Genomic DNA, 13811 nt, shown 5'->3' with positions numbered 1-13811 from the left:
TCCAGAGATACCAAAAAATCTCCCCCTTCTAGGCTGGCGAGGACCGCCCTGAGTGATTCCATTTTGAACTTGAACCGTTTTAAGTAAAGGTTCAGGGGTTTTAAATTTAAAATGGTCTGACCGAACCGTCCGGTTTCGGAACCACAACCCGAGTTGAGTAGTACCCCTGCCCTCTTTGAAGCAGGGGAACCCCTACCACCACTTGTTGCAGACACAACTTTTGAATCGCATGTAACACTATCTCCCTTTCCAGGGGTTGTTTTGGTAGGGCCGATATAAAAAACCGGCGAGGAGGCACTTCTTCGAATTCCAGCTTGTAACCCTGGGAAACAATTTCTATTGCCCATGGATCCACCTGTGAGTGGACCCAGACGTGGCTAAACAGTCGAAGACGTGCCCCCACAGGAGCTGACTCCCTCAGGGGAGCCCCAGCGTCATGCGGTGGATTTAGCAGAGGCCGGGGAGGACTTCTGTTCCTGGGAACTAGCTGTGTTGTGCAGCTTTTTCCCTCTGCCTTTACCTCTGGCAAGAAAGGTATTGTTTTTATTGGAACGAAAGGACTGCATTTGATAATGAGGCGCTTTCTTAGATTGTGAGGGAATACCTGCCGTAGCCGTGGAGACGAGATCCGAGAGGCCCTCTCCGAACAATTCCTCACCCTTGTAAGGCAACAACTCCATATGCCTCCTTTAGTCGGCATCACCTGTCCACTGCATGTGCCACAGGACACGTCTAGCAGAAATAAACATATCGTTGACTCTAGAACCCAGTAGACTAACGTCTCTTTGGGCATGTCATATATATATATAATAAGAATTTACTTACCGATAATTCTATTTCTCACAGTCCGTAGTGGATGCTGGGGACTCCGTAAGGACCATGGGGAATAGCGGCTCCGCAGGAGACTGGGCACATCTAAAGAAAGCTTTAGGACTATCTGGTGTGCACTGGCTCCTCCCCCTATGACCCTCCTCCAAGCCTCAGTTAGGATATTGTGCCCGGACGAGCGTACACAATAAGGAAGGATTTTGAATCCCGGGTAAGACTCATACCAGCCACACCAATCACACCGTATAACCTGTGATCTGTACCCAGTTAACAGCATGATAACAGAGGAGCCTCTGAAAGATGGCTCACAACAATAATAACCCGATTTTTGTAACAATAACTATGTACAAGTATTGCAGACAATCCGCACTTGGGATGGGCGCCCAGCATCCACTACGGACTATGAGAAATAGAATTATCGGTAAGTAAATTCTTATTTTCTCTAACGTCCTAAGTGGATGCTGGGGACTCCGTAAGGACCATGGGGATTATACCAAAGCTCCCAAACGGGCGGGAGAGTGCGGATGACTCTGCAGCACCAAATGAGAGAACTCCAGGTCCTCCTCAGCCAGGATATCAATTTTGTAGAATTTTACAAACGTATTTGCTCCTGACCAAGTAGCTGCTCGGCAAAGTTGTAAAGCCGAGACCCCTCGGGCAGCCGCCCAAGATGAGCCCACCTTCCTTGTGGAGTGGGCATTTACAGATTTTTGGCTGTGGCAGGCCTGCCACAGAATGTGCAAGCTGAATTGTACTACAAATCCAACGAGCAATAGTCTGCTTAGAAGCAGGAGCACCCAGCTTGTTGGGTGCATACAGGATAAACAGCGAGTCAGATTTCCTGACTCCAGCCGTCCTGGAAACATATATTTTCAGGGCACTGACAACGTCTAGCAACTTGGAGGCCTCCAAGTCCCTAGTAGCCGCAGGCACCACCAATAGGTTGGTTCAGGTGAAACGCTGAAACCACCTTGGGGAGAAACTGAGGACGAGTCCTCAATTCCGCCCTGTCCGAATGGAAAATCAGATAAGGGCTTTTTCAGGATAAAGCCGCCAATTCTGACACGCGCCTGGCCCAGGCCAGGGCCAACAGCATGACCACTTTTCATGTGAGATATTTTAACTCCACAGATTTAAGTGGTTCAAACCAATGTGACTTTTGGAACCCAAAACTACATTGAGATCCCAAAGTGCCACTGGAGGCACAAAAGGAGGCTGTATATGCAGTACCCCTTTTACAAACATCTGAACTTCAGGGACTGAAGCTAGTTCTTTTTGGAAGAAAATTGACAGGGCCGAAATTTGAACCTTAATGGACCCCAATTTCAGGCCCATAGACACTCCTGTTTGCAGGAAATGTAGGAATCGACCCAGTTGAATTTCCTCCGTCGGGCCTTACTGGCCTCGCACCACGCAACATATTTTCGCCAATTGCGGTGATAATGTTTTTGCGGTTACATCCTTCCTGGCTTTGATCAGGATAGGGATGACTTCATCCGGAATGCCTTTTTTCCTTCAGGATCCGGCGTTCAACCGCCATGCCGCCAAACGCAGCCGCGGTAAGTCTTGGAACAGACAGGGTCCTTGCTGGAGCAGGTCCCTTCTTAGAGGTAGAGGCCACGGATCCTCCGTGAGCATCTCTTGAAGTTCCGGTTACCAAGTCCTTCTTGGCCAATCCGGAACCACGAATATAGAGCTTACTCCTCTCCATCTTATCAATCTCAGTACCTTGGGTATGAGAGGCAGAGGAGGGAACACATACCCTGACTGGTACACCCACGGTGTTACCAGAGCGTCTACAGCTTATTGCCTGAGGGTCCCTGGACCTGGCGCAATACCTGTCGAGTTTTTAATCATGTGGAAGACTTCTGGGTGAAGTCCCCACTCTCCCGGGTGGAGGTCGTGCTGAGGAAGTCTGCTTCCCAGTTGTCCACTCCCGGAATAAATACTGCTGACAGTGCTATCACATGATTTTCCGCCCAGCGAAGAATCCTTGCAGCTTCTGCCATTGCCCTCCTGCTTCTTGTGCCACCCTGTCTGTTTACGTGGGTGACTGCCGTGATGTTGTCCGACTGGATCAACACCGGCTGACCTTGAAGCAGAGGTCTTGCTAAGTTTAGAGCATTGTAAATGTCCCTTAGCTTCAGGATATTTATGTGAAGTGATGTCTCCAGGCTTGACCATAAGCCCTGGATATTCCTTCCCTGTGTGACTGCTCCCCAGCCTCGCAGGCTGGCATCCGTGGTCACCAGGACCCAGTCCTGAATGCCTAATCTGCGGCCCTCTAGAAGATGAGCACTCTGCAACCACCACAGGAGGGACACCCTTGTCCTTGGTGACAGGGTTATCCGCTGATGCATCTGAAGATGCGACCCGGACCATTTGTCCAGCAGGTCCCACTGGAAAGTTCTTGCGTGGAATCTGTCGAATGGGATTGCTTCGTAGGAAGCCACCATTTTACCCAGAACCCTTGTGCATTGATGCACTGAGACTTGGCTCGGTTTTAGGAGGTTCCTGACTAGCTCGGATAACTCCCTGGCTTTCTCCTCCGGGAGAAACACCTTTTTCTGGACTGTGTCCAGGATCATCCCTAGGAACAGAAGACACGTCGTCGGAACCAGGTGCGATTTTGGAATATTGAGAATCCAATCGTGCTGCCGCAACACTACCTGAGATAGTGCTACACCGACCTCCAACTGTTCCCTGGATCTTACCCTTATCAGGGAATTGTCCAAGTAAGGGATAACTAAAATTCACTTCCTTCGAAGGAATATCATCATTTCGGCCATTACCTTGGTAAAGACCCGGGGTGCCGTGGACCATCCATACGGCAGCGTCTGAACTGATAGTGACAGTTCTGTACCATAAACCTGAGGTACCCTTGGTGAGAAGGGTAAATTTTGACATGAAGGTAAGCATCCTTGATGTCCCGAGACATCATGTAGTCCCCTTCTTCCAGGTTCGCAATCACTGCTCTGAGTGACTCAATCTTGAATTTGAACCTCTGTATGTAAGTGTTCAAAGATTTTAGATTTAGAATCGGTCTCACCGAGCCGTCCGGCTTCGGTACCACAACAGTGTGGAATAATACCCCGTTCCCTGTTGCAGGAGGGGTATCTTGATTATCACCTGCTGGGAATACAGCTTGTGAATGGCTTCCAAAACTGTCTCCCTGTCAGAAGGAGACATCGGTAAAGCCGACTTTAGGAAACGGCGAGGGGGAGACGTCTCGAATTCTAATTTGTACCCCTGAGATATCACCTGAAGGATCCAGGGGTCTACTTGCGAGTGAGCCCACTGCGCTCTGAAATTCATTGAGACGGGCCCCCCACCGTGCCTGATTCTGCTTGTAAAGCCCCAGCGTCATACTGAGGGCTTGGCAGAGGAGGGAGAGGGTTTCTGTTCCTGGGAACTGGCTGATTTCTGCAGCCTTTTTCCTCTCCCTCTGTCACGGGGCAGAAATGAGGAACCTTTTGCCCGCTTGTCCACGAAAAGACTGCGCCTGATAATACGGCGTCTTCTCATGTTGAGAGGCGACCTGGGGTACAAACGTGGAATTCCCAGCTGTTGCCGTGGCCACCAGGTCTGAAAGACCGACCCCAAATAACTCCTCCCCTTAATAAAGCAATACTTCCAAATGCCGTTTGGTATACGCATCACCTGACCACTGACGTGTCCATAACCCTCTACTGGTAGAAATGGACAACGCGCTTAGACTTGATGCCAGTCGGCAAATATTCCGCTGTGCATCACGCATATATAGAAATGCATCTTTTAAATGCTCTATAGGCAAAAATATACTGTCCCTATCTAGGGTATCAATATTTTCAGTCAGGGAATCCGACCACGCCAACCCAGCACTGCACATCCAGGCTGAGGCGATTGCTGGTAGCAGTATAACACCAGTATGTGTGTAAATACCTTTTAGGATACCCTCCTGCTTTCTATCAGCAGGATCCTTAAGGGCGGCCATCTCAGGCGAAGGTAGAGCCCTTACAAGCGTGTGAGCGCTTTATCCACCCTAGGGGGTGTTTCCCAACGCACCCTAACCTCTGGCGGGAAAGGATATAATGCCAATAACATTTTAGAAATTATCAGTTGTTATCGGGGGAAACCCACGCATCATCACACACCTCATTTAATTTCTCAGATTCAGGAAAACTACAGGTAGTTTTTCCTCACCGAACATAATACCCCTTTTTTTGGTGGTACTCGTATTATCAGAAATGTGTAAAACATTTTTCATTGCCTCAATCATGTAACGTGTGGCCCTACTGGAAGTCACATTCGTCTCTTCACCGTCGACACTGGAGTCAGTATCCGTGTCGGCGTCTATATCTGCCATCTGAGGTAACGGGCGCTTTAGAGCCCCTGACGGCCTATGAGACGTCTGGACAGGCACAAGCTGAGTAGCCGGCTGTCTCATGTCAACCACTGTCTTTTATACAGAGCTGACACTGTCACGTAATTCCTTCCAACAGTTCATCCACTCAGGTGTCGACCCCCTAGGGGGTGACATCACTATTACAGGCAATCTGCTCCGTCTCCACATCATTTTTCTCCTCATACATGTCGACACAAAAGTACCGACATACAGCACACACACAGGGAATGCTCTGATAGAGGACAGGACCCCACTAGCCCTTTGGGGAGACAGAGGGAGAGTTTGCCAGCACACACCAGAGCGCTATATATATATATACAGGGATAACCTTATATAAGTGTTTTTCCCCTTATAGCTGCTGTATAGTTAATACTGCGCCTAATTTGTGCCCCCCTCTCTTTTTTAACCCTTTCTGTAGTGTAGTGACTGCAGGGGAGAGCCAGGGAGCTTCCCTCCAACGGAGCTGTGAGGGAAAATGGCGCCAGTGTGCTGAGGAGATAGGCTCCGCCCCCTTATCGGCGGCCTTATCACCCGTTTTTCTATGTATTCTGGCAGGGGTTAAATGCATCCATATAGCCCAGGAGCTATATGTGATGCATTTTTTGCCATCCAAGGTGTTTTTATTGCGTCTCAGGGCGCCCCCCCCCCCAGCGCCCTGCACCCTCAGTGACCGAAGTGTGAAGTGTGCTGAGAGCAATGGCGCACAGCTGCAGTGCTGTGCGCTACCTTGTTGAAGACAGGACGTCTTCTGCCGCCGATTTTCCGGACCTCTTCTGCCTTCTGGCTCTGTAAGGGGGCCGGCGGCGCGGCTCTGGGACCCATCCAAGCTGGGCCTGTGATCGTCCCTCTGGAGCTAATGTCCAGTAGCCTAAGAAGCCCAATCCACTCTGCACGCAGGTGAGTTCGCTTCTTCTCCCCTTAGTCCCTCGATGCAGTGAGCATGTTGCCAGCAGGTCTCACTGAAAATAAAAAACCTAAACTAAAACTTTCACTAAGAAGCTCAGGAGAGCCCCTAGTGTGCACCCTTCTCGTTCGGGCACAGAGATCTAACTGAGGCTTGGAGGAGGGTCATAGGGGGAGGAGCCAGTGCACACCAGATAGTCCTAAAGCTTTCTTTAGATGTGCCCAGTCTCCTGCGGAGCCGCTATTCCCCATGGTCCTTACGGAGTCCCCAGCATCCACTTAGGACGTTAGAGAAATATATATATATATATATATATATATATATATATATATATATATATATATACACACATATACACACACACATATAAGACAACATCTTTTACATATATTATATATATATATATATATATATATATATATATATATATATACATACATACATACATACTAGGGACAATAACATGGTTTCCTTATCTAGGGTTTCAATCTCCGCTGATAAGATATCTGTCTATGCTGCTACAGCGCTATAAACCCATGCCGACACAATCGCCGGTCTGAGTAGTGTACCAGAATGTGTGTAAATGGACTTCAAAGTACTTTTACTGCATGCTATCTGCAGGATCCCTGAGGATAGCTGTAAAGTCAGCGCTACCTTTTTGGCTAAACGTGTCAATGCCTTGTACACCCTAGAGGAAGATTCCCATCGTATCCTGGCCCCATTAGGGAATGGATACTCCCTGAGAATTCTTTTTGGGAAGCTGCAGCTTCTTGTCTGGAGATTCACGCTCTTTTTCTTCATGAGAGGAGGGAAATTTACCTCAGCTTTCTTCCCCTTAAACATGTGAGTCATCAGTGATAAGCAACAATAACCATATATTGAATACTTTTCTGCCAGTTTGGCTGTACTTTGCATTATCGTAGTCGACACAGGAGTCAGACTCCGTGTCGATATCAGTGTCTATGATTTTGGATAGTGAGCGTTGTGAGACTCTGAAAATCTCTGTGACATAGGGACAGACATGGGTAGATTCCCTGTCTGTTCTCTAAAACCTTCTCTTCTACAGTGGTATAAGCAGGGGAGAGTCCGGGGAGCTTCCTCTCAGCGGTGCTGTGGAGAAAAACATGGCGCTGGTGAGTGCTGAGGGAGAAGCCCCGCCCCCTCGGCTTCAGTCCCGCTAAAAGTGTAAAATTGGCGGGGGCTCATGCATATATACAGTGTCCAGCTGTATATATGCTCTCTTTTGCCAAATAAGAGGTTTATATTGCTGCCCTGGGCGCCCCCCCCCCCCCCTGCGCCCTGCACCCTTACAGTGACTGCCGTTTGTGAGGTGTATGGGAGCAATGGCGCACAGCTGCCGTGCTGTGCGTTACCTCAGTGAAGCTCACAAAGTCTTCTGCCGCCTTTTGAAGCCTTCTTTCTTCTCATACTCACCTGGCTTCTTTCTTATGGCTCTGTGAGGAGGACGGCGGCGCGGCTCTGGGACGAACGTCCAGGGCGAACCTGTGTTCCGACTCCCTCTGGAGCTAATAGTGTCCAGTAGCCTAAGAAGCAGAGCCTATCATTTAAGTAGGTTTGCTTCTCTCCCCTCAGTCCCTCGATGCAGGGAGTCTGTTGCCAGCAGTGCTCCCTGAAAATAAAAAACCTAACAAATATACTTTCTTAGCAGGAAACTCAGGAGAGCTCCCTGCAGTGCACCCATCTGCCTCTGGGCACAGTCTCAAACTGAGGTCTGGAGGAGGGGCATAGAGGGAGGAGTCAGTGCGCACCCAGAGTCAAGTTCTTTCTTAAAGTGCCCATGTCTCCTGTGGAGCCCGTCTATTCCCCATGGTCCTTACGGAGTCCCAGCATCCTCTAGGACGTTAGAGAAAAGTCAGGCTTTTTGGTAAGCAGAATGCCCAGTAGATTGCTCAGGTATAACCGCCTTATGCGTCTAATCCTAGAGCATTTGGCCATGACGTGCGATAAGTAATGGGTGACCAGTTTCTCGTGTCCGCCGGCACAAACAATTTTTATGTCCCATCACTTTAGACGGGACACTGGGCACAAAAAAGAACAATTGCATGCCACCATTGAGAAGAGTGATGCTGACAGAATGGGGACTGACAGCAGAAGACCTTTTATCTACTGATTATTTTGTGCGACTACAGTATGAAGGAACATAGGGGGTAATTCAGACCTGATTGCTAGGCAGTGATTTTTGCAGTCCTGCGATCAGATAGTCGCTGTCTACAGGGGTAGTGTATTTTGGCTGATTCATCGCCTATTGTTTACCCACTTAAGGCACAGAGACAGCTATTGAACACTTAAGGTGCCCACACACGAAGCAACGTAGCGGCCGAGGGCCAATATATCGGGCAGTCCCCACACATGGGGCGATCCAGTGCCCGCCCGCCCGCTATGCTGGCCCTCCTCCGCATAGCGCTGCATGGGATTGTCTGCCTGCATTGCTGATCATTTGTACAGGCTGAAAGATCAGCGATGCAGGCGGACGACCCCACGGGTGCGCGCAATGGAGGACATCATGCCCACATACGGAATGATATAGCTGCTTTATACAGTAGTTCCAATTTGTCGGATCGGCAGCTGTATCGTGCCATGTGTTGGCATCCATCGGTGCTAAAAATGAACTTTAATGCGTTTTCATGCGCCAAGTCACAAATGGTACTGGTACAATTATAAATTAAACTACTTATTTTCCACCATGTAAAAAAAAACAGCTTATGTGAATATTAAATGGAAAAGTGTCTCAATTCCTATTTCCTTAGGAGTATATGCCCACTTACACTGTTACTGCGGTCCATATTCTGGCACAGGTACTCAGTCCTGACCATCATAAAGTGGACGCAGCTCAAATGGATAGACTCAAACATTACTTGATTGATTGATTGCTATGAGAAGGTCACTGTCTGTACCCACTGGGCTAAAATCACATGATCAACTCAGCACAAGCTGGGTCACAGGTGTGACATGCATACGTCAGGGAGGTAGAAGCAATAATAGTATAAGGCAGTGGTTCCCAAACTTTTTTGAATCACGGCACACTAGAATAACAGATTTTTTTTCACGGCACCCCTAGGCCAAACGTTTCTTATTGAGAAATTTAGAAAGAAATATTAAATTAAGTAAATTATGTTTAGATGTCATCCTTAGGTTCAGTTCTGTGGCAAGGGACAAGATTCACTTCTGTTTGTTCACATATTTTATGATTGGCAGCCACAAGCACTAGTTTTGCCTATTACATTGACAATAAATAGTTTGAATTGGTCCTGGAGCACCAACCTGAGGCACCCCTGCAACTGTCCCGCGGCACCCCAGGGTGCCACGGCACACAGTTTGGGAACCACTGGTATAAGGAGTTGCATAAACTAATTCTACAGACAGATACTTGTATCTATATTAAGCCTAAAAACACACCCATGCAGATCAGGGGTGTGGTTTGTTTTTGCATCCGAAACACATAAAACCTGTAATAACTGTTCCAATAATGAAGGAAAGGAATGTAGTCAAATTGTTGACTGCTTATATCATAGGAGAACTGGTGGATTCATTCAATATCTGCCAATTTTAATGTTACTGAAAATAGGTGAAAACATATCGATGTGTACGAGACATAAAAGAGTATAAGACCCACAGGCACCTAAAAAACCATACACACTTGCCGATAAAATGAGAGACGGCGCTCATTTTATCGGCAAGTGTGTATGCCGCCAGCGACGGTCGATGCGCAGCCCCGCGGGTAAGCAACAATCGTCGCTGTTTGCAGTGCATGCAAGCTGGATCTGAACTGTCGTCCAGAAGCTGCATGCACTCCCGACGTCACTGAGCGATATGATTGGTCATGTCTTCCCTCATGTCCTTTGTCTTACTTTAATAATCTTCAACTGTACCACATCCAGCAGTCTTCTGCCACCTGATACTTATTCCAGTGTCATCTGCTGATGTAACTATGTTTATTTACCCTGTACTTCTCCTATACTGTCATCAACTGTAAGTTGCTGTTTTCCTGTTTGATTATTTATGTACTCTGTAATTGGGCGCTGCGGAACCCTTGTGGCGCCATATAAATAAAGGATAAGAATAATAATAATAATAATAATAATAATAATAATGTCGCTCAGTGTGTACGGGAGGCCGCCGACCGCCCAGCACGGGAAATACTCATCTAGTGTGTATGGACCTTAAGATTTACAAGGTTTGCACAAATATTGTATATGTTATTTGTAATCAATAATATCTAATACTATACAGATCATGGCTCAGGTTATGAAGTAGACATCCCAACAATCACGGTAGTACGGGTACGGGTCGACTCAACTTAGGTCGACAGTCATTAGGTCGACCACTGAAGGTCGACATAAGCAATAGGTCGACGTGGGAATTAGGTCGACATGTACTAGGTCGACAGGTGAAAAGGTTGACACGAGTTTTTGGACTGTTTTTGGTGTCGTTTTCTTCATAAAGTGACGGGGAACCCCAATTAGTGCAAGGTGTTTGCTCGCCATGCTTCACTCGGCACAGGTTACCATTCCAGTCGTAGTCCACGTGGATCGTCAAGTATGGAAAAAGCAAAAAAAAAAAAATTGTAAAAAAAAACTCATGTCGACCGTTTGACCTGTCTACCTTGTACACGTCGACCTAACGACATAATCCGTGTCGGCCTAACAACCGTATCCCCAGTAATACGCACAAAACCATATGTGTCCTGAGAAAGTGGCCTTGTTTACTATGTACATAAGAGTTGGTGGTAGGATCGTGTATTTTCTACACTGGTATTATTGCAGACTATTACGGGCCATACGGTATATCAGCCAGCCAATTCCCATCTCTGCAGATCTGCGGACACCGATGAACAGTGATTCGCACAGGAATCGGGAGAAATCTGCATGTTGAAAATCCCGATTCTACAATCCTGATCGTTTTTTGGCCAAATCGGCTGATCAAGGATTAACAACATATAGAAATAGTGCCAAATAAACCCTGTTTGACATGCCACGGCCTTTGTGATTTAGCCGTGCCATAAGAGTTTTCTTAAAATAAGCATTTTAATCTGCCACTTTATACAGACTCCTTTTGCAACAAAAATACTAAGCCTAAGGGGGTCATTCAGACCTGAACACAGCTGCGCATCTCTACGCAGCTGCTGCATTCGGGTGGTCTGCACATGCGCACTAGCCGCAGTGCGCGACCCTTCTCCTTGCAGTCGCAAGATGATTGACAGTGGCGGGCTATCGCAGGGCGGCAAAGCGGCGGCCCGAATGGGGGAGTGCCATGACGTCATACGCAGCTGCTACGATTAAAAAAAAATGGTGGCTGAGAACACAGCCAGGGGTCAACGTCAGTATGATGCGTCCGCAATTGCATCGGGAGGCGGCCTGTCACACATGCTGGGCAATCCCCAGCACGTGAGGAGATGGACGCAGATCTGGCTGCGTATGCAGCAATCTGCGTACATCTCTGAATCAGGTCCAAAGTACTTAGTACTCAGGGAAATGTATACAATCTGGGTAAAAAGGCAGCTCCGATGCGGGTGACTAGCGCCACGCACCATTACGCTTAATATACAAAATTATATCAACACTTTTGTTACAAAAATACTAATCCTACGGATCTGGTATATTATAAGCTACTTTGTATGCACCTAAGATAAATTCAGGGAAATGTACGCAAGCACTGGATTCGCTGACCACGGAGGAGCGTTTCAGCTAGGCCAGGATAGGTGTATAACGAGACATGTGTAAATCCACTAGCAATTGTGATATTAAAATCGCTGCTTTACTCGGCTTCCTCTATAGACATTTAATCCTTTCACACACAAAAAATAAATATGAAAACATTAGACAGTTTTATAGCAAAATGGAACATACTGTACATGGGTTTCTGTGCAGTATTACTTTACACCTGCTTCTAAATGCCTCAAGCACAGAAATGCTAAAGTACACAGCGCTCCTGTGTATCCAAGTGATTAATAAGCAGCATCCGTAACATTAATACTCCATCAGCGGAATATTTATGTACAGTCTGCACACCAGAACAGTGTATAACAAGCAACCAAATATCCCTTTCCCCCAAATATCTGGCACCCAATTCCTGCACCTTTTTGCCCAAAATAAATAAGGTCGTTTATAGCAAAATACAGTCATTTCCATACAACATAAGCAGCAGCTCCTGTCCATGGTTTAGTGATGATCCCCCAGCCAGATGGGGACAGGATCAGCTCTCCAAAGACACAATGTACAGTACACCCCCTTGTTACAATCAAGGAGGGAGACAGATACAATGGACCTGTGCATGCCTGCACCAGGCATAGGGTTACTATGCAACATGCAAGGGAGCTGAGATAGATAGATAGATAGATAGATAGATAGATAGATAGATAGATAGATAGATAGATAGATAGATCGATCGATCTATAGAGCCATGTGCTGTAGTAAGCTTGCATTGCTTTGTGTCTAATCTGCATTATACACCATGCTGTGTGCCCTAGTCCCTGGATACTTTGCTCTCTTGACATTGAGCACAATGTTATATTTCTTTGCAAGTGACCCTGATATTTAGCACAGGAGCCCGCAGGCAACTGACCGCTGTCCCATCGTGCACACTGCATGACAGGGGGCTGGGGATTTGGGATTTACAAAATCACAGGGGATAGGGAAGCAGGAGCAGGTGCCTAACACCTGTCGCGACATGACCAGAGACGGCTGTGGGATGTCGCGACAGTGCAGCGAAGGTGTGAGCGGGAGACTCACCGCCGGAGTATCCCCAGGACACGGCGTGGCAGACGGACAACAGCAGGACGGCCCCCAGGGCCAGCAGCTTGGCGTTCCTCACGCTGAAGTGATGGTTGATCTCCCGCTTGCCCAGGTTGTAGGCCAGGGCCGCCATCTTGGCTCCTCCATGACAGCAGCGTGCGATGGAGCGGCCGGGCGCTGAGGGGCAGCACTGCGGCGGGGAGGAGGGAGAAGGCGGAGGGGAGGGGGGATGCGGCGGGGGGTCTGCGCCGGGGAAGTAGGAGGGGTCCCTGGATGATGCCACCAGCAGCAGCGGCTCCTCTTCCTCCTCGGTGCCGGAGTTTCCCCGCTTCCTTCTGTCCGCTTCCCGGTCGGCGGCGGAGGAGGAGGATTCGTCTGCCGGTCCCCAACCCTTCAGGTGGCTGAGAGATGGCCGCTCCTCCGTGTGCGACATGTCAGGGGCTGTCACAGCGATCACACCGACCTGTAATGCCAGACACAGGGAGAGGGGGTCACTGGTATCCTGTCACCCCATTATACACACACACACAGAGGGGTCACTGGTATCCTGTCACCCCATTATATATACACACACACACACACACACACACACACACGGGTCACTGGTATCCTGTCACCCCATTATATACACACACACAGAGGGGTCACTGGTATCCTGTCACCCCATTATACACACACACAGAGGGGTCACTGGTATCCTGTCACCCCATTATACACACACACAGAGGGGTCACTGGTATCCTGTCACCGGTACCCTGTCACCCCATTATACACACTCAGAGGGGTCACTGATATCCTGTCACCTCATTATACACACTCACAGAGGGGTCAGTGGTATCCTATCACCCCATTATACACACACAGAGGGGTCACTGATATCCTGTCACCCCATTATACACACTCACAGAGGGGTCACTGGTATCCTGTCACCCCATTATACACA

At 48.2% G+C, this 13811-nt stretch overlaps 1 protein-coding gene across 2 annotated transcripts in view; it reads right to left on the bottom strand.

Annotated features, from left to right (window-relative positions):
- CASD1 (CAS1 domain containing 1) overlaps positions 1–13327 on the bottom strand; it is a 176331-nt gene extending 163004 nt beyond the window's left edge. Inside the window, exon 1 of one of the 2 annotated variants that reach the window (XM_063921397.1) lies at positions 12866–13327. In XM_063921397.1, coding sequence (XP_063777467.1) covers positions 12866–13301 — 436 coding nt within the window. In that variant the 5' untranslated portion in view covers positions 13302–13327. The remainder of the gene's footprint in view (positions 1–12865) is intronic. The other variant, XM_063921399.1, reaches the window with a different exon arrangement.
- Between the last annotated feature and the right edge of the window lie 484 nt (positions 13328–13811).

The sequence above is a fragment of the Pseudophryne corroboree genome, chromosome 5 (assembly GCF_028390025.1).
Source record: "Pseudophryne corroboree isolate aPseCor3 chromosome 5, aPseCor3.hap2, whole genome shotgun sequence".
NCBI classification, from domain to species: domain Eukaryota; kingdom Metazoa; phylum Chordata; class Amphibia; order Anura; family Myobatrachidae; genus Pseudophryne; species Pseudophryne corroboree.
Note: the sequence above shows the minus strand (reverse complement) of the source record. Positions and strands in the feature narration are given on the sequence as shown.